Source organism: Scylla paramamosain, unplaced genomic scaffold (genome assembly GCF_035594125.1).
Source record: "Scylla paramamosain isolate STU-SP2022 unplaced genomic scaffold, ASM3559412v1 Contig46, whole genome shotgun sequence".
NCBI classification, from domain to species: Eukaryota; Metazoa; Arthropoda; class Malacostraca; order Decapoda; family Portunidae; genus Scylla; species Scylla paramamosain.
The window spans coordinates 570472-594140 of NW_026973711.1; the positions used below are offsets into that span (position 1 = coordinate 570472).

The 23669-nt window shown below is 38.8% G+C and overlaps 2 protein-coding genes across 6 annotated transcripts; one reads left to right on the top strand and one right to left on the bottom strand.

The window, feature by feature from the left end:
* Positions 1 to 1008: 1008 nt before the first annotated feature.
* Positions 1009 to 9591, top strand: LOC135098134 (proton channel OtopLc-like). Its single transcript, XM_064000338.1, has 4 exons — positions 1009 to 1446; positions 4284 to 4445; positions 4884 to 5033; positions 7660 to 9591. The coding sequence occupies exons 3-4, from the start codon at positions 4899 to 4901 to the stop codon at positions 7807 to 7809; spliced, it is 285 nt and encodes a 94-aa protein (XP_063856408.1). The 5' UTR covers positions 1009 to 1446; positions 4284 to 4445; positions 4884 to 4898; the 3' UTR covers positions 7810 to 9591.
* A 2401-nt stretch (positions 9592 to 11992) lies between these two features.
* LOC135098123 (transmembrane protein 135-like) lies at positions 11993 to 19399 on the bottom strand. 5 transcript variants are annotated; one of them, XR_010266591.1, is made up of 7 exons: positions 19265 to 19398; positions 18649 to 18772; positions 16674 to 16866; positions 15979 to 16110; positions 14618 to 14698; positions 14123 to 14255; positions 11993 to 12973 (listed from the first exon to the last, which is right to left on the bottom strand). XR_010266591.1 is itself a non-coding variant. In XM_064000328.1 (4 exons), the coding sequence occupies exons 1-4, from the start codon at positions 19331 to 19333 to the stop codon at positions 12963 to 12965; spliced, it is 345 nt and encodes a 114-aa protein (XP_063856398.1). In that variant the 5' UTR covers positions 19334 to 19381; the 3' UTR covers positions 11993 to 12962. The 5 variants fall into 5 exon arrangements, 2 of the variants coding, with proteins under 2 accessions (XP_063856398.1, XP_063856397.1); XR_010266592.1 differs by lacking the exon at positions 14618 to 14698 and having other exon boundaries at positions 19265 to 19399; XR_010266593.1 differs by lacking the exons at positions 15979 to 16110; positions 19265 to 19398 and having other exon boundaries at positions 18649 to 18663.
* Positions 19400 to 23669: the final 4270 nt, after the last annotated feature.

Consider the following 23669-nt stretch of genomic DNA (forward strand, 5'->3'; position numbering starts at 1 on the left):
TTGAAGTGTGTTAGATTGTAAGGTTAAGTAAGGTTTGGCTGTGTAAAAGATGAGGTGAGGTTAGGTTAAGATAGTGTGTTAGGTTAGGTAAGTTAAGGATAGGTTAGACTAGCATAGTTTAGGTTATATTAGATGAATTTACATTAACTTGCATAGGTTAGATTAGATTAGATTAAAGTAAGATTTGGATGACATAGGTTACGTTAGATCATGTTAAGTTATAGCAGATTAATTAGGTTAGTTAAGGTAATTGAGTTAGCAAAGGTTGCATTAGGTTAAACTAGCATAAGTGAAGAAGTTAAGTTAGATTAGGTGAGGAATGAGTAGGTTAGATGAGAGGAGGTGAGGTTAAGTTAGATTAGGTGAAGTGTAGTTGGAAAATGTCATAGGAAAAAATTGTAGTTAATATTGGATGCAAAATATCAAAGTAAGATTAGCTAAAGAATTTTTAACGTTGGGAATAGTAATCCATATATATATATATATATATATATATATATATATATATATATATATATATATATATATATATATATATATATATACTCGTATATATATATATATATATATATATATATATATATATATATATATATATATATATATATATATATATATATATATATATATATATATATATATATATATATGGGAGTATATTTTTTGTAACTGTGAATGATAAGATTCCACTTTTCAGTGTTGCCACGGTGACGGTGGTGGTGGGCATGATACAGATGCGGGAGCTGGAGTTTGTGCCCAATGGAGACATGCAGCTGGACAAATTCTGTTGCTCATTGCTCAGACTGGAGTTTACATGTATACCTCCTTCACCATCATTGGTGGACACTTCACCATGAGTGTTAGTGAAATGTGCTGTGTTTGTTAGTTTATTTGTATATCAGAAAAATTTAAGACCAGTTAGTTGTCTAGACTTTAAGTCTTAAAATGAGAAAATAAATCTACATATTTTTTTAAAAGCAAACAGTTAAGGCATTGTAAAGTAAAAGTCAAAATATATTTTGGTTATTATTTTTTTTTTGCAATCAACAACTTTCATGTATAATGAAATAAATACATTCATCAAACTTAATATCATATTTAATAACAGCTAGAGGTACCAATTTGCAGATGTCTATGGAAAATTTGTATGATAATCTTGTGGCCAACAAAAAAGGATACAATGAATGATGACTTATTATTGTAAGAAATCTTTCAGAGTTGTTGTTGTGTACTTCCACATTCCATGGAGACAGGTTTTTCCTTCACTTTTCAGCATTTAAAAAGTGATAATTTCAACAGGATGCTTGAGCTGTCACGGTGCTGCTGCTGTTGTCTGCCATCATCCCCCTGACACAGACCACCCTGCAGACCACCTTCATCCTGGGTGCCACACGTCACTGCTGCTACAACTCAGAGCAACTGGAGCGCAAGCCAGGAAGGGAGATAGTAACTTTTCAATTAATTTGTTGTTTATTTCAGGGCCTAATGACAGACACATAATGGAATGAGTATTTGTGAATGTTTGTTTATATCTAGATACAGCATTCACATATCTTTTAAGTGCCACCTTCCAAAAACAATGTCAGCCAGAAAAATAACTGATGAATCTAATTACATTTCAAGTCAAAAAGTTTTCCTTTAACCACTTTGCTCCAGATGCTTAAAAACATGCGTTGCTCACATACATGGCGTCGCGTAGGCTCGTGAGTGGTAACTTATCTAATTTCTAATAATTTCTAATATAATTTCTGTGTGTGTGTGTGTATGTGTGTGTGTGTGTGTGTGTGTGTGTGTGTTTTATGTATGAGTGACACTGGCCAAGGGCAACAAAAATCCAATAAAAAAATATGCCCACTGAAATGGCAGTCCCATAAAAGGGTCAAAGCAGTGGTCAAAAGTTGATGAATAAGTGTCTTGAAACCTTCCTCTTGAAGGAATTCAAGTCATAGGAAGGTGGAAATACAGAAGCAGGCAGGGAGTTCCAGAGTTTACCAGAGAAAGGGATGAATGATTGAAAATACTTGTTAACTCTTGCATTAGAGAAGTGGACAGAATAGGGGTGAGAGAAAGAAGAAAATCTTGTGCAGCGAGGCCGTGGAAGGAGGGGAGGCATGCAGTTAGCAAGATCAGAAGAGCAGTTAGCATGAAAATAGCGGTAGAAGACAGCTAGAGATGCAACATTGCGGCAGTGAGAGAGAGGCTGAAGACAGTCAGTTATGTTTGTGTGTGTGTGTGTGTGTGTGTGTGTGTGTGTGTGTGTGTGTGCACTGATGCAGCTGAGAAGGTTGCCTTATGATAATTATTGACAAATGAAGGTAATGGATGCGCATGTCATTACTACTTTTTTAAGTGTGTGTGTTATGTACACACACACACACACACACACACACACACACACACAAAGAGAAGTAATAGACACGCATCCTTTACCTTCATTCATCAATAATTGTCATAAGACGACCTTCCCAGCTGCATCATTACACACACACACACACACACACACACACACACACACTTACACACCACGTAGTGTAGTGGTTAGCACGCTCGGCTCACAACCAAGAAGGCCCAGGTTCGAATCCCGGGCACGGTGAGGCAGATGGACAAGCCTCTTAATGTGTAGCCCTCTTAATGTGTAGCCTCTTAATGTGTAGGTACAGGATGTAACCCGAGGTGATGTGACTTTGCTGCCCCGGTGTGTGGTGTGTCATTGGCCTCAGTCCTACCCAAAGATCAGTCACCATGAGCTCTGAGCTCTTACACACACACACACACACACACACACACACACACACACACACACAGAGAGAGAGAGAGAGAGAGAGAGAGAGAGCAAAATGGCAATGAATGAAACAGGGAGGAGGGGGAACTGTGTGTGAAGGAAAACATCATCTACATGAAACATTTGATTGATTATAAAGCACATGTGCATCATATATAGTCATGAATGTGGAGGAACAGCAGAGTGAGTGATCAACCACAGAAAGGAGAGAGTCGGACATGCGGAGAGAATGGAAGGGGAACAATTTGAGAAGATAAGCATGCAAATACATAAATATAAGGTGGAATAACAGTGTTTGGTGGGAAGATGAAAGAGAGATGCCTGTTTATGAAGCAAAATGGTTGTGCAAGAGAGGAATGATTGGAAAACCATTCCCACCAAAGCCAACAGACCTTACACCATATTTTTACAAACCTCAGCATGTCTATTCATCCATTCTGTGTGTCTTCTCTTCTCTCTCTCTCTCCACTCTTAATGCTGCTGTGGGTCTCTGGGCTGGAGTACATCAGAGAAAGATTGACACAGACTTATATATGAGAGGATGTTGTCTGTAACTATGCTATGGGGACATTGCAAGTTTGTGGGGTGTAGTGAATGAATAAGTGTGTCCTCTATAGCATACTTAAAAACCCACACTCTCACATGGAAATCAATCTCTCTCTCTCTCTCTCTCTCTCTCTCTCTCTCTCTCTCTCTCTCTCTCTCTCTCTCTCTCTCTCTCTCTCTCTCTCTCTCTCTCTCTCTCTCTCTCTCTCTCTCTCTCTCTCTCTCTCTCTCTCTCTCTCTCTCTCTCTCTCTCTCTCTCTCTCTCTCTCTCTCTCTCTCTCTCTCTCAATAAATATGAAAACTAACACATTAACATAGGGAAGGTAATCTTGGTCCTCATTTACTCCCAATCCCAACCATTGCTAATATAGATGCCACTTTCATCCAGTTACAAAATAAATCTTGTAAAATAACATTAGGTCTCGTCTATCATCCTCTAGTCCAGTCACCCCGCTACGGACAAAAAACTTTATGACCCTTATTGTGGACATTTGTTGCGTTAATAATTGCATAATTATGGGGGATTTTAATTATCCAGTCACTCTCAAGACATCTTTATTTGTTCTACAGCCACATCCAGTGTTAGAACTGGGAAGAAATTGCAAAATGCCAACTTTACATCTTGTAGATGGTTATAAAGGAGCATGCATTGCTTCTGATGCTGCTAATTGTTTTGTTTCACAGTGAAAGGCTTTAAATGTAGTTGGAAAATATCATAGGAAAAAATTGTAGTTAATATTGGATGCAAAATATCAAAGTAAGATTAGCTAAAGAATTTTTAATGTTGGGAATAGTAATCCATATATATATATATATATATATATATATATATATATATATATATATATATATATATATATATATATATATATATATATATATATATATATATATATATATATATATGGGAGTACATTTTTTGTAACGGTGTGAATGATAAGATTCCACTTTTCAGTGTTGCCACGGTGACGGTGGTGGTGGGCATGACACAGATGCAGGAGGTGGAGTTTGTGCCCGATGGAGACATGCAGCTGGACAAATTGTGTTGGTCATTGGTCAGACTGGAGTTTACATGTGTACCTCCTTCACCATCATTGGTGGACACTTCACCTTGAGTGTTAGTGAAATGTGCTCTCTTTGTTACTTTATTTGTATATCAGAAAAATTTAAGACCAGTTAGTTGTCTAGACTATAAGTTTTAAAATGAGAAAATAAATCTACATAATTTTTTAAAAGCAAACAGTTAAGGCATTGTAAAGTAAAAGTCAAAATATATTTTGGTTATTATTTTTTTTTTGCAATCAACAACTTTCATGTATAATGAAATAAATACATTCATCAAACTTAATATCATATTTAATAACAGCTAGAGATACCAATTTGCAGATGTCTGGAAAATTTGTATGATAATCTTGTGGCCAACAAGAAAGGATACAATGAATGATGACTTATTATTGCAAGAAATCTTTCAAAGTTGTTGTTGTGTACTTCCACATTCCATGGAGACAGGTTTTTCCTTCACTTTTCACCATTTAAAAAGTGATAATTTCAACAGGATGCTTGAGCTGTCATGGTGCTGCTGCTGCTGTTGTCTGCCATCATCCCCCTGACACAGACCACCCTGCAGACCACCTTCATCCTGGGTGCCACACGTCACTGCTGCTACAACTCAGAGCAACTGGAGCGCAAACCAGGAAGGGAAATGGTAACTTCTCACTTAATTTGTTGTTTATTTGAGGGCCTAATGACAGACACATAATGGAATGAGTATTTGTGAATGTCTGTTTATATCTAGATACAGCATTCACATATCTTTTAAGTGCCACCTTCCAAAAACAATGTCAGCCAGAAAAAAATAAGTGATCAATCTAATTACATTTCAAGTCAAAAAGTTTTCCTTTAACCACTTTGCTCCAGATGCTTAAAAACATGCGTTGCTCACATACATGGCGTCACGTAGGCTCGTGAGTGGTAACTTATCTAATTTCTAATAATTTCTAATATAATTTGTGTGTGTGTGTGTGTGTGTGTGTGTGTGTGTGTGTGTGTGTGTTTTATGTATGAGTGACACTGGCCAAGGGCAACAAAAATCCAATAAAAAAAAATATGCCCACTAAAATGGGCAGTCCCATAAAAAGGGTCAAAGCAGTGGTCAAAAGTTGATGAATAAGTGTCTTGAAACCTCCCTCTTGAAGGAATTCAAGTCATAGGAAGGTGGAAATACAGAAGCAGGCAGGGAGTTCCAGAGTTTACCAGAGAAAGGGATGAATGATTGAGAATACTTGTTAACTCTTGCTTTAGAGAAGTGGACAGAATAGGGGTGAGAGAAAGAAGAAAATCTTGTGCAGCGAGGCCATGGAAGGAGGGGGAGGCATGCAGTTAGCAAGATCAGAAGAGCAGTTAGCATGAAAATAGCGGTAGAAGACAGCTAGATATGCAACATTGCGGCGGTGAGAGAGAGGCTGAAGACAGTCAGTTATGTTTGTGTGTGTGTGTTGTGTGTGTGTGTGTGTGTGTGTGTGTGTGTGTGTGTGTGTGTGTGTGTGTGTGTGTGTGTGTGTGTGTGTGTGTGTGTGTGCGCGCTGATGCAGCTGAGAAGGTTGCCTTATGATAATTATTGACAAATGAAGGTAATGGATGCGCATGTCATTACTACTTTTTAAATGTGTGTGTGTATGTGTGTGTGTGTTATGTACACACACACACACACACACACACACACACACACACACACACACACACACACACACACACACACACACACACACACACACACACACACACAAAGAGAAGTAATAGACACGCATCCTTTACCTTCATTCATCAATAATTGTCATAAGACGACCTTCCCAGCTGCATCATTACACACACACACACACACACACACACACACACACACACACACACACACACACTTACACACCACGTAGTGTAGTGGTTAGCACGCTCGGCTCACAACCAAGAAGGCCCAGGTTCGAATCCCGGGCACGGTGAGGCAGATGGACAAGCCTCTTAATGTGTAGCCCCAGTTCACCTAGCTGCAATGAGGTACAGGATGTAACCCGAGGTGATGTGGCTTCGCTGCCCCGGTGTTGTGGTGTGTCATTGGCCTCAGTCCTACCCAAAGATCAGTCACCATGAGCTCTGAGCTCTTACACACACACACACACACACACACACACACACACACACACACACACACACACACACACACACACACACACACACACACACAGAGAGAGAGAGAGAGAGAGAGAGAGAGAGAGAGAGAGAGAGAGAGAGAGAGAGAGAGAGAGAGAGAGAGAGAGAGAGAGAGAGAGAGAGAGAGAGTGAGAGAGAGAGAGAGAGAGAGAGAGAGAGAGCAAAATGGCAATGAATGAAACAGGGAGGAGGGGGAACTGTGTGCGAATGAAAACATCATCTACGTGAAACATTTGATTGATTATAAAGCACATGTGCATCATATATAGTCATGAATGTGGAGGAACAGCAGAGTGAGTGATCAACCACAGAAAGGAGAGAGTCGGACATGCGGAGAGAATGGAAGGGGAACAATTTGAGAAGATAAGCATGCAAATACATAAATATAAGGTGGAATAAGCAGTGTTTGGTGGGAAGATGAAAGAGAGATGCCTGTTTATGAAGCAAAATGGTTGTGCAAGAGAGGAAAGATTGGAAAACCATTCCCACCAAAGCCAACAGACCTTACACCATATTTTTACAAACCACAGCATCTCTATTCATCCATTCTGTGTGTCTTCTATTTTTTTCTCCATGCTTACTCTGTTGTGGGTCTCTGGACTGGAGTACATCAGAGAAAGTTGACACAGACTTGTATATAAGAGGATGTTGTCTGTAACTAATGCTATGGGGACATATTGCAAGTCTGTGGGATGTAGTGAATGAATAAGTGTGTCCTCTATAGCATACTTAAAAACCACACACACACACACACACACACACACACACACACACACACACACCACACACACACACACACACACACACACACACACACACACACGCACGCACGCACGCACGCATGCACCCACCCACACACCCACACACACACCCACACACACACCCACACACACACACCCACACACACACCCACACCCACACACACACCCACACCCACACACACACCCACACCCACACCCACACCCACACACACACACACACACACACACACACACACACACACACACACTATTTCCTAACCCTTGCCTGAAACAAATTAAAAACTTTTATCCTTCTCCAATCACATTTTGATTTTCTACTTACAGTCACAATCCCACAGTATATGTAGTTAATTTCAACTTTACTTTCAGGTTACCTTCTTGTTGATGTGCAATCTTGCTATGTGGGCGATGAACACCTCTGAGACATCACGAGCAGATGCCCATCCAGCACAGCTCAACTTGTATGGAATCTGGACCTGGACCATCATATCAATGCCACTGGCTTTGATATGTGTTTGATATGGCTTCTATTGCTTTCAAGTGACCATCTGCCTCTGTGAAATATGGAAGATCTTACAAGCTCAAGCATGAGTATTAAGCAAGTTATAGGAATGCTAGTATGAGTGTGGTGTGTCTGAATTAGCTGTCAGAGTATTGTAAATATTATTACTTAGTCTTCCCAGTTATGAAATTAAGAACAGTTGTGAAGTTTGCTTTAAAACCCTTCATTAACTTTGCCACAAAACACTTTTACATGTTATCAAAAGTGTGTAACTGTTATGATGTGTGCATATATATCATTACTACAGAAGAATCTGGAATTTCCCCTCAGATTACTTTAATGAATGAAGCTTGAGTTCACAGATGTGTGGTTTGTAAATTTCACCTGTATTCTCTTCTCTATGGCAGTCTGTTCTGGCAAAGTTTCATTTGTCAAAAGCATTACAGTTTGTAAATGATGTGTCTTCATATGCCTTCACTAGCAATTATGAATTACATTGTGGTCATGGATTTTGTTCTTTTAATACAGTTGCCTCAAGATATTCTGAGCTTTACAATGCTGTCTTTAGTACACTGCAAGAAAATACAGAAATTTCATGTGGCAACATTTATTTTTAAAACATTATTTATTACTTTTAAAAATAGCAATGTGGGGCTTCCTTAATGCAAATAGTCTTGCCCCAAAAAACTTGTGATGTCAGACACTAACTTCTCTTAACACAGCACAACCAAAACCACTCAAAATTATACATTAATTTTTTTTATAGAGCAACATGTGTGGAAAGTGCTACCAGAAATATTTGCATAACAAATATTTGGTTCTGGACCTTAGCACTTATACAGTACTGCACTAACTTACACACAAGGTTAATTAATGATGTAATACTCAGGTGAAGCTGGATTTTCAAAAGACTGATCAATATTTTTTCCCAGATGTCATTTTTATGCAGCTGACTGAAGGAGAAAACACTGCAAAGCTCACAGTATTCTTCTTAAATCTTACTAAAATGTATGCGCATCACTTTCTGATTTCACCCCAATGGCACACAAACCAAAATTCATGGGTATGGAGATGGCTGGACTACTTCCTGTGGCCACCCCTGTTATATCTTAATTTCCCACTGTCTTTCCTGTGTGCTGGTTAAGCTACTCACTGCTGAAGTCCCTGGAAACTAGGTAGAATAATTTAGAATGACATGGTTAAGTTAATGCTGATAAAATCTCATTTGTAATATTCAGGAAGATTGAATTATTCTTCCTCTGTTGAAGCAAAATGATATAACATTGACTAGAAGCTTTCACAATATTTATAAGCTTTCTTGTATCAGAGATCTTTTGAAAATCCAACCATTAATTTGTAAATACTTGTATAGTGTAGCTGGCATGAGGGTTGCAGTCTTCATTATTTACTAGTGGACAAGCAACAAGTGATGGTGTGGCTCTGAGCCACTGTAGTAGGGATGTTATGGTCAAACCTCCATACATTACTGTCTCTATCCAGTATGAGACCGGTGTTCAAGAAGCACAAGCATGTGCTGAATAACAAGAAGCCGGCGTGGCTCAAGAGGAAGAGTGAGTAGGACGAGAAAAAACAGAACAAATAAATCCCCTACACGTGTTGTCTCCATTGACACAAGCCATGAAAAGCTTGTCCATCTCTGAGTGCTAAGGAGCAGTGTGTTCAACTGATGATGTGGAAACTTGAGACAGCCAATCATTTAATGGACTTTAGTAGGTTTTGTCACCAGTCTTCTGTGTGTCACTCACTACATTTTGAAATTTTTACTTGTTCTATTTAATTTTGTGTGTATGTACACAATGTTTATGGTCAATAAACTATTTATAAAAACTATTTATCTGTGTAAGATAAAAGCAGTTATTATTATTATTATTATTATTATTATTATTATTATTATTATTATTATTATTACATATTTTCTTTGTATTTAAATATTATTATTATTATTATTATTATTATTATTATTATTATTATTATTATTATTATTACATTTTCCTTGTATTTAAATATTATTATTATTATTATTATTATTATTATTATTACATATTTTCCTTGTATTTAAATATTATTATTATTATTATTATTATTATTATTATTATTATTACATATTTTCCTTGTATTTAAATATTATTATTATTATTATTATTATTATTATTATTATTATTATTATTACATATTTTCCTTGTATTTAAATATTATTATTATTATTATTATTATTGTTATTATTATTATTATCATGCATTTTCTTGTATATAAATAAAATACTGTAACTGATTTTTTTTTTTTTTATCCATTTAGACACTCTCTCTCTCTCTCTCTCTCTCTCTCTCTCTCTCTCTCTCTCTCTCTCTCTCTCTCTCACTCGAATAAAATGACTGGTGAGGAACTCATTAAAGTGCTAAAAATTCCATTAAACTACGAGAAATAAGACGAATAATTATTATTTACCTAATAACACAAACAAGGAATAATAAACAAAACTTAAGCCAGAAAACACGAAAAGATAAAACTATCATATCAAGAAATACGGAGTTTTAAAAAATCATGAATATCAAATAAATAGCTCACATATAATCAATAAACACGTAAGGAACAGTAAATAAACAATTAAGCCCCTTTATTGCAAGGGCCAGAGTCGGAAAGTAAAAAAAAAAAAAAAAAAAAAAAAAAAAAAAAAAAAAAAAAACTAAAGTACCGAGACTAAAACATAGGGAATTAGACAAATGACAATTAATAAGCACATAAGGAATAATGAATAAACAAAAATTAAGCCAGGAAGACTATTATAATTATTGCAAGGAGATAGAGATAAATATGTACGTGTATGTGAATTCGAGGTTAAAATGCTCAAATCTAGCCAATAGCACGACAATAGCAGGACATAAGTGAAGGTGTTCCTCAAGGCAGGGAAGGTGGGGGGAGGGGGGTTGGCTATAAACTATTGGGGGGATAACAGTTCCAATGACTATTAAGTAATGACGCATCCAGTTTGGCGTGTGTGTATTTTTCGCGTTGTGATAATTTAAAGGTTTTCTCGCGTTTTTATTTTGATTTATTGATTTATTTTATTTATTTATTCATTTATTTTGGCAGGTGTTATATTTGTTGAGTGTTTTAAGTATAACTGAGGCTCATTGCATCAAAACTCCATCCATAACCTTCGTGGGACGGTTCAATTTGGCAAGGTTTTTTTTCGCATTTTGGATTTCGTAGTAAATTATGCATTTTCTCATATTTTTCTTTGCTGGTATTGTTTTCATTAAATTACTATAAGATTACTGTGTGTACTTGCTTAAATATTATTGCTTCTTTATATTAGATATCGTATTAAGAGAGAGAGAGAGAGAGAGAGAGAGAGAGAGAGAGAGAGAGAGAGAGAGTTAATCTACTGCTTGATAGCTATCATTTACTTCTCATTCCCTGAGTGAATCTGCTTAAATGCCACATTAATAAGACCTAAATTGCGTTTAGGAAAGTGTACAACAGGCAGAAGTACAAGTAACATGTTATTTTGCGTTCAGAAAGACAAAATGAATAGTAAATCAACTTACGGGGTCATAACAATTACACCACCAGATAATTCACAGCTAAAAGCAACAAATACATGAATAATCCTGTAGAACTCCCTTCGACTCCATATACGACTGGAAAGTTGGGGCGCCTTTCCCCCACCCTCCACTACCACGCCTTCTTTTCTTAATCAGCCAGTCAAGCAATAAATCAATCCCTTCGTGAATCATACCCATTTCCAGGTGTCACCCCCACCCCTAGATCTCTCATTCTGTCACGTATGAACAAGTACAAAGGGCAAGCCAGCTGTCTCTTTTAATATTCTTGCCTGAAATAAGATTACAAATGAGGGTCTATTAATCATCCATTAAATAATCCATTTTTATTGCTTTCTCATTCTTCTTCCTCTGTGTATTGTTAAATTGGATGGTTATATCATTGTCCCTTCCTGTGTTTTAGTGTGCCATTACCTGTCCTCTCTTCCAGCCGATATTTAGTTTGTACTAAAATAGACTGGCATAACTTTACAATTTATACACAAATAACAACATAAACCAATAATGCATTGATATTATGCATGATAGGAGTGGACATTTCCACTCTACATCATTAATGAATGCATGATGAGACGCACACTATTACAAAGCTAAAGAGTTCAATACAAACACTCAATAACAATTTCAATAACTTTATTAAAAATAGCAATCTTTATAAATCATGAAACCAGAAAACTTTAAGAACCTGGGGCTATAATATCAAATGCACAATAATGCAAACACTTTTTACACACACACACACACACACACACTCTTTAATGATATTTCTTAATATACAGTATAATTCCAAACAGAGAGAGAGAGAGAGAGAGAGAGAGAGAGAGAGAGAGAGAGAGAGAGAGAGAGAGAGAGAGAGAGAGAGAGAGAGAGAGAGAGAGAGAGAGAGAGAGAGAGAGAGAGAGAGAGAGAGAGAGAGAGAGAGAGAGAGAGAGAGAGAGAGAGAGAGAGAGAGAGAGAGAGAGAGAGACTCAAATTCCACCTTCTGAAATGATTGGGTTAGGTTACCTTAGGCTGTGTCTGTAGTAAGGGACCACATCTGTACATGAGGTCTGATCACTGCCAGATATAACTAATATTTCTTCAACACTTTCATGAACAGCAGTGAAAGAGAAAACATTAAGAGGAGGAGGAGGAGGAGGAGGAGGAGGAGGAGGAGGAGGAGGAGGAGGAGGAGGAGGAGCTGCTCATAGGACTGTGTAGATACAAATGAAAGGAAGAATAAGGCTGTGGCTGTGGATGACTTCATTTAGTTTGGCAAGCTAGATTAAGACCAGCAGTGTGGAGGATACAAAACAAACAAACACTCACACACACACACACACACACACACACACACACACACACACACACACACACACACACACACACACACACACACCCTAACCTGTATATACAAAGACAGTGGGCAGGCTTCACACACTGCCTTTAACAATCAGCATCTCTCTCTCTCCTGGAAGTTAAATTTATCAAAAAACTCAAAGAAATCTTGGTAGAGACTTCAGTGAATCTGTGCTCCTGATGGTGGTGGTGGTGGTGGTGGCAGTGGTGATGGTGGTGGTACTTGGAACACTGGCTCTCTTGTCCCCTCATCCACATTCTGAGAGAGAGAGATAGAGATGGTTAGATTAGGTAGGTACTTAGTTACATAGATTGAGATAGAGAGATAGATAAATGGTTAAACAAAGTTAAATAGACTGAGAGATAGATGGTTAGATTAGGTAAACAGATAGACATTGAGACAAGCAGAGATAGGCCTAGTTAGGTTAGGTCCAGCAGATACTTAGATAAATGGGTAAACTGAGAGATTAATAGATAAAATAACAGACAGATAAATAAGCAGAGCCTGCAAAACTATCACTAATATTATGAAAAAAACCCTTGAACACCCTAAGGCCGGGCGCACATTGAGACGCAGGCAACACAGGCGACACAGCACAGAGCAGGGCAGAAAACTGCATCTCACCGGTTTAAACCTAAGCACACATATTGACACGCAGGACAGCACAGCACAGATGCAGACCTGTGCCGGCCAGCGCGACGCAGTCGTTCGAACGCAGTTTCCTGTGCCACGTGCGGCGCAGCTTGATAGCAACTTGCTCTTTAGTACTCACAATGTCGTCCACAGAGCAACTCATAGAGGCTGTTCGCCATCAAAGAGTGCTGTATGACACTAGTCATCCTGATTATATGAGAGGAACTTATAAGAACGAGTTATGGGCAAATTCTCCATGTGTTTTCCTCTTCTCCAAGTATTCACTCCTCCACACTGACCTCTTTGCTCTACAAATGTCATATAATAACATTACTTTCTCCAACTCGTTTTCTGAGTCGGAATCGGAACTAAGGTTTCCAAAGTAATTTTTGGCAACAGCCATGATCAACACTACCGCACAGGACGACAGCCTGCTTCTCAATGTGCGCACCACGCCTGTGCTGCGCTGTGCTGCCCTGCCCTGCCCTGCCCTGTGTCTGCCCTGCTCTGTGCTGCCCTGCGTCTCAATGTGCGCCTTGCCTAACAATTAAAAAATCATTAAAATACCAGAAATGAGGCAATTAGGCATTCAACAAACAAATTCTTCTATCTGTCTATGTCTAAACTTTGTAAAAATTAAAAAAATGACTTTAAATGTGTGTGGCCAGCTGTAGTAGTAGTAGTAGTAGTAGTAGTAGTAGTAGTAGTAGTAGTAGTAGCCTTTCCACTAGGGGTTGAGAGAGCTATTAAGTGAAAGATAGGTGTCTGACTTACCTGATGTCACCTGGAGGGCTATTAAGGGCAGGAACACAGGAGGGCAGGTGTTCACAAGGCAGGTCAACACCACCAGTGTGAGGGGAAGTGTTTGGTGAGCCATACTGATGCTGCATTTGATTCCTGTGATGACCTGGGGGTGGGAAGCAGGTGGGAGGGGTGAGTGAGTGAGTGAAATCTGTCACTGTATACACACTGGGTATACAGTGAAGGTAGGACTCACTCATTGATGAATAACTGTGTGACTGAGTGACTGACTGACTGAATGACTGAGTGACATATCATATCCAAGATTGAAACTGTTATTGTCACACATAAAGGGAAGACTGAAGTTTAAAGATGCAAAGTAACTGTATTTAACATTGGCTGACATAGTGGAATAATACATTAGTGGAGAAAAATAGTGGATTCAGCAGGAGGAATAATATAAATAGACCAGACCAGCAGGAATAATATAAATATAGACAGTTGACCAGACAAATAGACAGTAATTACCTGCGGGTCGATGGCAGCCTGCAGTCATCACCGCTAATCCTTCCTGCATTTCTGAAGCTTGGCCGACTCAAATTCCACCTTCTGAAATGATTGGGTTAGGTTACCTTAGGCTGTGTCTGTAGTAAGGGACCACACCTGTACATGAGGTCTGATCACTGCCAGATATAAATAATATTTCTTCAACACTTTCATGAACAGCAGTGAAAGAGAAAACATTAAGAGGAGGAGGAGGAGGAGGAGGAGGAGGAATAAGACATACAAGGAAACAGGAATAATAGAAGGAAGACAAGGAGGAGGAGGAGGAGGAGGAGGAGGAGGAGGAGGAGGAGGAGGAGGAGGAGGAGGAGGAGGAGGAGGAGGAGGAGGAGGAGGAGGAGGAGGAGGAGCTGCTCATAGGACTGTGTAGATACAAATGAAAGGAAGAATAAGGCTGTGGCTGTGGATGACTTCATTTAGTTTGGCAAGCTAGATTAAGACCAGCAGTGTGGAGGATACAAAACAAACAAACACTCACACACACACACACACACACACACACACACACACACACACACACACACACACACACACACACACCCTAACCTGTATATACAAAGATAGTGGGCAGGCTTCACACACTGCCTTTAACAATCAGCATCTCTCTCTCTCCTGGAGAGAGAGAGATCTGAATACATATGAAGGATCTGAATACATATGAGAGGGCATCAAATGTCAGGTTAAATCCTTCACTTCATATACAGAGCTTAAACCCATTTATTTATCTTTTTTTTTTTTCAATGCCTGCCCAAACTGAGATGCATCTTATAACCCCATATGTCTTATAAACTGTCAAATACAGTATTTTCTATTTTACAGTATTTTATCTTGTTCCAACAGGAAAATACTAATTTTACAGTATTTTATCTTGTTCCAACTGGAAAATACTAATTTTTTTGTCATTTTATATGCTAATGATGAAGTGCTTCAATGGCTGTCCTTCATCAATATCCTATGGTCACCTCCTCTCTCCAAACTAACCAACAAGAACTCATGCACTATACTTGGTTTGTGTAGTAACAAGAATTGTGGGAGCTGATCACAACACACTATGACCACTGACTACTTAAATGTGTATTCATTCACATAAACTATACTATATCTTAATTAATTGACTATCCATGCACAAAAACATAAAAAATAAATAAACAAATAAGTAAATAAACAGAAAAAGATTACTTTGTTATGCAACTCCATGGTTTCATATAAATTTCCCAGAGTAAAAGCAAGCATGACACACTCAGTATAATAGCATGTATATTACACTTACTACTTCCAAACTGCCCCAACATGTGCATGGGAAAGGCCACATCTGGCATGCTCACCTGACAACACAGTAGGAGCCAATGTACCCAAAAGCATTGACTGTCAGGAAACAAACTGATGTTAAGTAGTTCTTCAAGAGCTTTTTTTCCATACTTCATACTTATTTTCCGAGCATTCACAAGACCGGTTAGCTGCAGGCAAACAAATGCAAGTCATTAATATTACAAAGATAAACCTCAAAATACAAAGTGTCATTCCCAATTCAAAAGAAAAAGGAAAGAAAAGGAGAAATAAAGAAAGCAAGCAAGTAAAATTATTAACTCCTGATCAAAGTCTTCCTTCCACCTTTGAAGCCAGAAAGCAAAATCATATTCCCCTTCACCTCACACTCTACTTACACCAGATCTATCATGGCATAAGGTAATTGATATGAAAAGTTCTATGCATAGCTATAATCCATTTTCACCTCTTTTTACCAATATAGTAACAGTAATCTTTAACATTTTGTCACCTAATGACACCATCACACACATTTTCAGTAACTAGATAATTCTAATGAGCCAAAATAAAATTACAGTAGATGCAATGCAATATTTTATCGCAATCACCCCTTTACTGCCAAGTGTTACCTTTTTAAATTATATTCTAAACTTCCATCAAGCTTAGGAAGCCAGTGCAGTTGCCAGAACAGTTTACTAGACACAATGAGGATAGTATCCCTCTAACATAAAAAAAAAAAAAAAAGGTCACATACCAAGTACACCACACCATAGATTTTGATGCTTTCAATGAACCCAATGATACAGATTTCAAAGGAGGCTGAGGAGCACGAGTGTTTCCAGCAGTGGCCGAGCTCATAGCAGGAGTATGGCAGGATCTTGCTGAAGCTCCCCATCCTGCTGTTGTTACCACTACTGCTCCTGCTGGTACCTGTCTCTCCTCACTACCTAAAGGGCAACATCTGAAAAGGGAACATAAGCATGGGTGTGCTGTCAATCCTTCTGTCTAAGTACTAACTTGTGCAAGCAATCTATTGAGGTGTTGAAACAACTCCCACAGGAAGCATATGAAAAACAAATACACAGGCACCAGATCACAAGACAATACTATTCAGTTAACAATGAAGTATGTATGCTGTAAATTTCTTATGTACGTTAAACTGCAGATATCCAGACTGAGAATGCCTCAAGTACCTTGTGATAAATAAAGCTCAACACATCATCAAATAAGTCACCAGCATCAAGGCAGTTTTTTGTTCAAGCAAGTCAGTTCTTAGAATCCCACAAAAGCAACTGTCAAGATCTGCAGATACACTTAAACTATCAGATGCATCAATGGTGATGCAGCAAAACCAGTCTCATCACATAAAAAATATAAAAAAATCAAAGATGTATGTTGGAGTCATCATAGATATCACAGAGAGGATATCATCTCAAGTAGAGCAGTGTCACATCATCTTAATCCTTATCACAGGCAAAATAGTTGATAAGATATTTCATGAGCTCAGTGATAAACACTATACTCAGTAATCTGATAATGAAACTGTAAGATGTTCTTTAAAGAGGAAAAGAATGCTTATTAAAAAGAATCCCAAAAAATATATTGGCTCCTGACAGACGCTATGGTCCCAATACCTAAAACGAGAGAGAGAGAGAGAGAGAGAGAGAGAGAGAGAGAGAGAGAGAGAGAGAGAGAGAGAGAGAGAGAGAGAGAGAGAGAGAGAGAGAGAGAGAGAGAGAGAGAGAGAGAGAGAGAGAGAGAGAGAGAGAGAGAGAGAGAATGATAGGCAACAAATTCATCTAAGTAGACATGGCAAAAACTAGATTTTTCCTACTTAATAAGCTTCATGGGCAGACAAATTCATCTGCATGGTCAGTTAAAGGATAAGTAAATCTGTGCACTGACATAAATCTGCAATGTTGTTTCTGTAAGGCTGAGCTGTACATTACCAGTTTACTTTCTACCCTCATGAGAATTGGTTCACATTCTCTCACGTTCTCAGGATCTGATCGATTCAATTAATACATGGAGTCAATGTGACCCGGGTCTTATCATCCTGCACTGATCACATCAAGAATGGCATGACACGTTACAAAAGGAGGCACTGCACAAGCATTACATTTATGCCCCTACATCATAACTGCCTCTAACCAATACTAGCGAGTTGAACCTACAGCAGCTCAAAGGTCACGGTACGTGACTCTTCACTCAATGAAACATTGTAGTCACTCTTGCTAAAGCAAAGATTGACTGACCAGAAATGTCAGGTCACTGCAAGCTGGTTTCAAAGCAGAAAGATGAAAATCTCATAATAATGAGAAGGATGCTGTAATACTTCTATAAGGTGATTCCAAAAGCTTGATCACTGATGAGAAGTGTATTGCCATACATCACAACCTGTGGCTCACCCAGGCCCTATGATGAGTGTACTGGATAAAACAGCTCAAGACAGCCACAACTTCCATTGCCACATGTTCATTCCCATACATGTGCAATTTTTAACCTACTATACAGTACTGCAATTAATTTCTATACCTATTGTGTTGTTGCAATGTTTAAGATTTTTACAGTATGAAGGCATCATTCTCAGTCTGTGAAGTGGCAACTGTCAACAGCAGCAAGCCATCGTCTCTAAAAGTTTAAGCATTTCTATACTAAAGACAACACAAGCCAAGAACCGCTTCACCCTATTTACACAGCTATACAGACAAGAAAGTCAAGGCTCTCACGTGGCACTTGACTTTGTTTACAAATGCTTTCACTGTTGCAGGAGACACCCGACTGCTGTTGACAGATGCCACCTTGCCACCTCAGACTATCAGCTGACGCCACAAAATCAGTCACATCACCGCACTGAGGGAGATAAACAAACCAGCACCTGAGAGCTTGTCATCACTCAGTACTAAGTCTGTTTTGTCTGCCGCAGGGCTCGTCTTGACGTGTACAAGTATAAATAGAGGATGACTGGCAAATGACAAACCATAACTGTCCACGGGGGCGAGTTGTGTGTGGAAATGAGGTAACGTGTGTTGTGTTGCTTAATATAAAGTGTACGTATCCCACAGTACTCTCCACAACCACCAGCCCCATTCCAATAGTAATGACCTCAATCCTACCAACCACCACCCATTTCTCAATATGCATAACCTACACCAGTCCATTACTACTACATCACTAGAAAATTTACCGTCTGTTTGTGTGTGCAGTGTTGCGTTATAGTGTCAATACCCCACACCACCCCCACTATAACCCACCATCACACCACGATCTCAATCCTACACACTACCACCGACTTAGTAAATAAACAACAATCGCCCATTACAATTACACCACTACAAGAATTACCGTGTGTGTGCAGTGGGCTTGGGGCCAAATGAGGTTTATCTGGGTGGCGGGGTACCTCAGCGCAATCATGAAGGCTGGCGGGGTAGATATCAGGTCGCTATCTGTAGTTTTAGTTCCCCTACACATCCGTCTGTCTGATTGGCCGCTACTGCCCGCCAACCTTCCGCACTACGAGCCTAACAGTGTTAAGTTCGTATAATTTTACTGTTATTATTATTATTATTATTATTATTATTATTATTATTATTATTTCTCATGTCTCTGTGTCATACGAAATAGTATTTGTACTACTACAGCTATTACCACTACTACTACTACTACTACTACTAGTAGTAGTAGTAGTAGTAGTAGTAGTAGTAGCAGAAATACTGCATTTTGGTTTATCAAAGCGACAGATGCGTGGTTATGTAATGCAGTTCACTATTACCATCTGCTTCCTTTTATCAATAATGACCATATGATATCTGTCACAAATCAAAGGTCGCAGATAACGTGGTGCTTTATACTTCAAAGAAGACCCTGATATGCGATCACGTGAAAAAGGAACACCCCAACAGCAGGTTTGATCTACAAAATAAATAAATAAATAAATAAATAAAAGTCAATCCACAAATTTATGATGTTGTTACGAAAGGCTTAAAACTGAAGATATGATGGAAGGTAGAGTGCATAGCGAGATGCGAACAATGAACAAAAATTATAGCACACACACACACACACACACACACACACACACACACACACACACACACACACACACACACATGACCATATATATATATATATATATATATATATATATATATATATATATATATATATATATATATATATATATATATATATATATATATATATATATATATATATATATATATATATATATACCAGTGGAAGACATTAAATTTTGTGTAGGTGGTGGGTGAGCATGGTGGCTGCAGATGATAATAATGATTATCTATATTTTGGTGTTTCACAAAGCTATTACTGGCTGTGTTGGCCTAGGTTAGGGTTGACTATGCTGGTCCGGGCAAAGCTACGAGGTCACACATTCTGAGGCGCACATCCATGATTCAACAGCTTGCATTATTACTTATATCACAGACTGAGTCACTTATTTGAGGTACTGAATCGCACATCATGAACTTATTCCATGCATCAGCCACTGAGAGCTATATTCTGAAACACCTCTGAGCTGCACCTCCATTACTTACAAAGTAATATTCCTCAAGTGTCAGGCTTGAATCATGTGTATCAAGGACCTGTGAATGTGTATAAGCATGTTAAGTCACAACTATTGTCTCAATGATGTTTGTGTATTTTCTATGGTAACTCTTCATTAGGATCTACACTAATCACAGCATTTACCTGCAGCTCTTCATGTGGCATCTTTACTCTTACCCACCTTGTAAATTTAGTGTTACTTTAAAATCAAACTTAAGACTGTAGTTTTCCTTTAGAAAATTAAGAAGGTACACATTTGTATGCAATCACATGGTCATCATTGCATATTACTTCTTATTATAGTCACAATCACCGCACACTTTTTCACACGTCTTGTAATTTTTTATACAACTGCCACAGATCCATTCATTCTTCAGGAAGTGGCTTCCTTGTGGCTACTGCCATATTAATGGAGATTGCCCTTCTGTCCTCCAGAGCTACACTATGATGATAAGGAAAAGCACATGCTGTTTTGCATCTGCTTTCTGCAATGTATAGAATTCTGCACTTATCAACATTAATTTTCAATATTAGCAGTTTTCCCATAGCACTTAAAAATACTTTTCCAAGTGTTAATTTTGCTTTTTGCATGACAACTTATTGGAAGCAGTGGAAGTGAAGTGTGATGGAAGAGATGGAAGAGTTGGGGGATGAGGTTATAAAGGAGAGAAAGGGAGAAGTGGAGGGGAAAGAAACAGATCCCTAGCTACACTTTTGTGTCCCCATCAATATACTCGTATGTAGCTGCCCCTCCAATTCAGGTAGTCCAAAAGTGGCACTGCTGAGACATAATGCTTAGAAATAGAACAAGAGATAGATTTTCAGATAGCAATATTGCTTCACACAACAGCTACAAGAATTTGCTACATCTGAACTCACAAAGGAAAGAAGACAGCAGGGGTTCCGTCAAGGCCGCTCGACTGGTGATCTTCTGGCTTTCCTTACTGAGTCTTGGTCATCCTCTTTTAGAGACTTTGGTGAAACTTTTGCTGTTGCCTTGGACATATCAAAAGCCTTTGATAGAGTCTGGCACAAAGCTTTGATTTCCAAACTACCCTCCTACGGTTTCTATCCTTCTCTCTGTAACTTCATCTCAAGTTTCCTTTCTGACCGTTCTATTGCTGCTGTGGTAGATGGTCACTGTTCTTCTCCTAAATCTATTAACAGTGGTGTTCCTCAGGGTTCTGTCCTGTCACCCACTCTCTTCTTATTATTCATTAATGATCTTCTAAAACAAACTTCTTGTCCTATCCACTCCTATGCTGATGATACCACCCTGCACTTTTCCACGTCTTTTCATAGACGTCCAACCCTTCAGGAGGTAAACATATCACGCAGGGAAGCCACAGAACGCCTGACTTCTGATCTTTCTAAAATTTCTGATTGGGGCAGAGCAAACTTGGTATTGTTCAATGCCTCAAAAACTCAATTCCTCCATCTATCAACTCGACACAATCTTCCAGACAACTATCCCCTCTTCTTCAATGACACTCAACTATCCCCCTCTTCTACACTGAACATCCTCGGTCTGTCCTTTACTTATAATCTGAACTGGAAACTTCACATCTCATCTCTAGCTAAAACAGCTTCCATGAAGTTAGGTGTTCTGAGACGTCTCCGCCAGTTTTTCTCACCCCCGCAGCTGCTAACTCTGTACAAGGGCCTTATCCGTCCATGTATGGAGTATGCTTCACATGTCTGGGGGGGTTCCACTCATACTGCTGTTCTAGACAGGGTGGAATCAAAAGCTTTTCGTCTCATCAACTCCTCTCCTCTAACTGACTGTCTTCAGCCTCTCTCTCACCGCCGCAATGTTGCATCTCTAGCTGTCTTCTACCGCTATTTTCATGCTAACTGCTCTTCTGATCTTGCTAACTGCATGCCTCCCCTCCTTCCGCGGCCTCGCTGCACAAGACTTTCTTCTTTCTCTCACTCCTATTCTGTCCACCTCTCTAACGCAAGAGTTAACCAGTATTCTCAATCATTCATCCCTTTCTCTGGTAAACTCTGGAACTCCTTGCCTGCTTCTGTATTTCCACCTTCCTATGACTTGAATTCCTTCAAGAGGGAGGTTTCAAGACACTTATCCACCAATTTTTGACCACTGCTTTGACCCTTTTAGGGACTGGCATTTCAGTGGGCATTTTTTTTATTAGATTTTTGTTGCCCTTGGCCAGTATCCTTCCTACATAAAAAAAAAAAAATATAGGTAGATATGTTTCATACAAGGATGGCTTCTTGCAGCTCCCTTAATGTTAGGTTATGTTTTTATGCATTGCTGTACTTAGAGGTACTTAGAGTACTTAGAGGTGTACTTTGTGGTCCCTCCATAAATGCATGGAGATGTAAGTGCTATGTGTGTGTGTGTGTGTGTGTGTGTGTGTGTGTGTGTGTAGTGAAGGTTTTATATATGTGTGTGTGTGTGTGTATGTATGTAGTGAAGGTTTTATATAGTGCACAGTAGACACTGATGTTATTGTAACTTTTAAGTCTTATTCTCACATGATGGCATTTCAGGAGCTTGTTGAGATGGTGAAGGCAAAGAAGGCGGCTCAGGCTGCTGCAGTGGGAAAAAAGTGAGGAGCCAAACCCTTTTTTTTTTTTTTTTTTTTTTTTTTTTTTTTTTTTTATGTAGGAAGGATACTGGCCAAGGGCAACAAAAATCTAATAAAAAAAATGCCCACTGAAATGCCAGTCCCTAAAAGGGTCAAAGCAGTGGTCAAAAATTGGTGGATAAGTGTCTTGAAACCTCCCTCTTGAAGGAATTCAAGTCATAGGAAGGTGGAAATACAGAAGCAGGCAAGGAGTTCCAGAGTTTACCAGAGAAAGGGATGAATGATTGAGAATACTGGTTAACTCTTGCGTTAGAGAGGTGGACAGAATAGGAGTGAGAGAAAGAAGAAAGTCTTGTGCAGCGAGGCCGCGGAAGGAGGGGAGGCATGCAGTTAGCAAGATCAGAAGAGCAGTTAGCATGAAAATAGCGGTAGAAGACAGCTAGAGATGCAACATTGCGGCGGTGAGAGAGAGGCTGAAGACAGTCAGTTAGAGGAGAGGAGTTGATGAGACGAAAAGCTTTTGATTCCACCCTGTCTAGAACAGCAGTATGAGTGGAACCCCCCCAGACATGTGAAGCATACTCCATACATGGACGGATAAGGCCCTTGTACAGAGTTAGCAGCTG

Excerpts from the sequence above, each read along its gene's own strand:
- LOC135098134 (XM_064000338.1), top strand. The coding sequence starts at position 4,899 with ATGGTGCTGCTGCTGCTGTTGTCTGCCATCATCCCCCTGACACAGACC. Across the intron at positions 5,034-7,659 it reads GCAAACCAGGAAGGGAAATG|GTTACCTTCTTGTTGATGTG; the intron begins GTAACTTCTCAC and ends CTTTACTTTCAG.
- LOC135098123 (XM_064000327.1), bottom strand. The coding sequence starts at position 16,814 with ATGGGGAGCTTCAGCAAGATCCTGCCATACTCCTGCTATGAGCTCGGC. Across the intron at positions 16,111-16,673 it reads TCTATGGTGTGGTGTACTTG|CTAACCGGTCTTGTGAATGC; the intron begins GTATGTGACCTT and ends GTTTGCCTGCAG. Across the intron at positions 14,256-15,978 it reads GGCTCCTACTGTGTTGTCAG|GTCATCACAGGAATCAAATG; the intron begins GTGAGCATGCCA and ends TCCCACCCCCAG.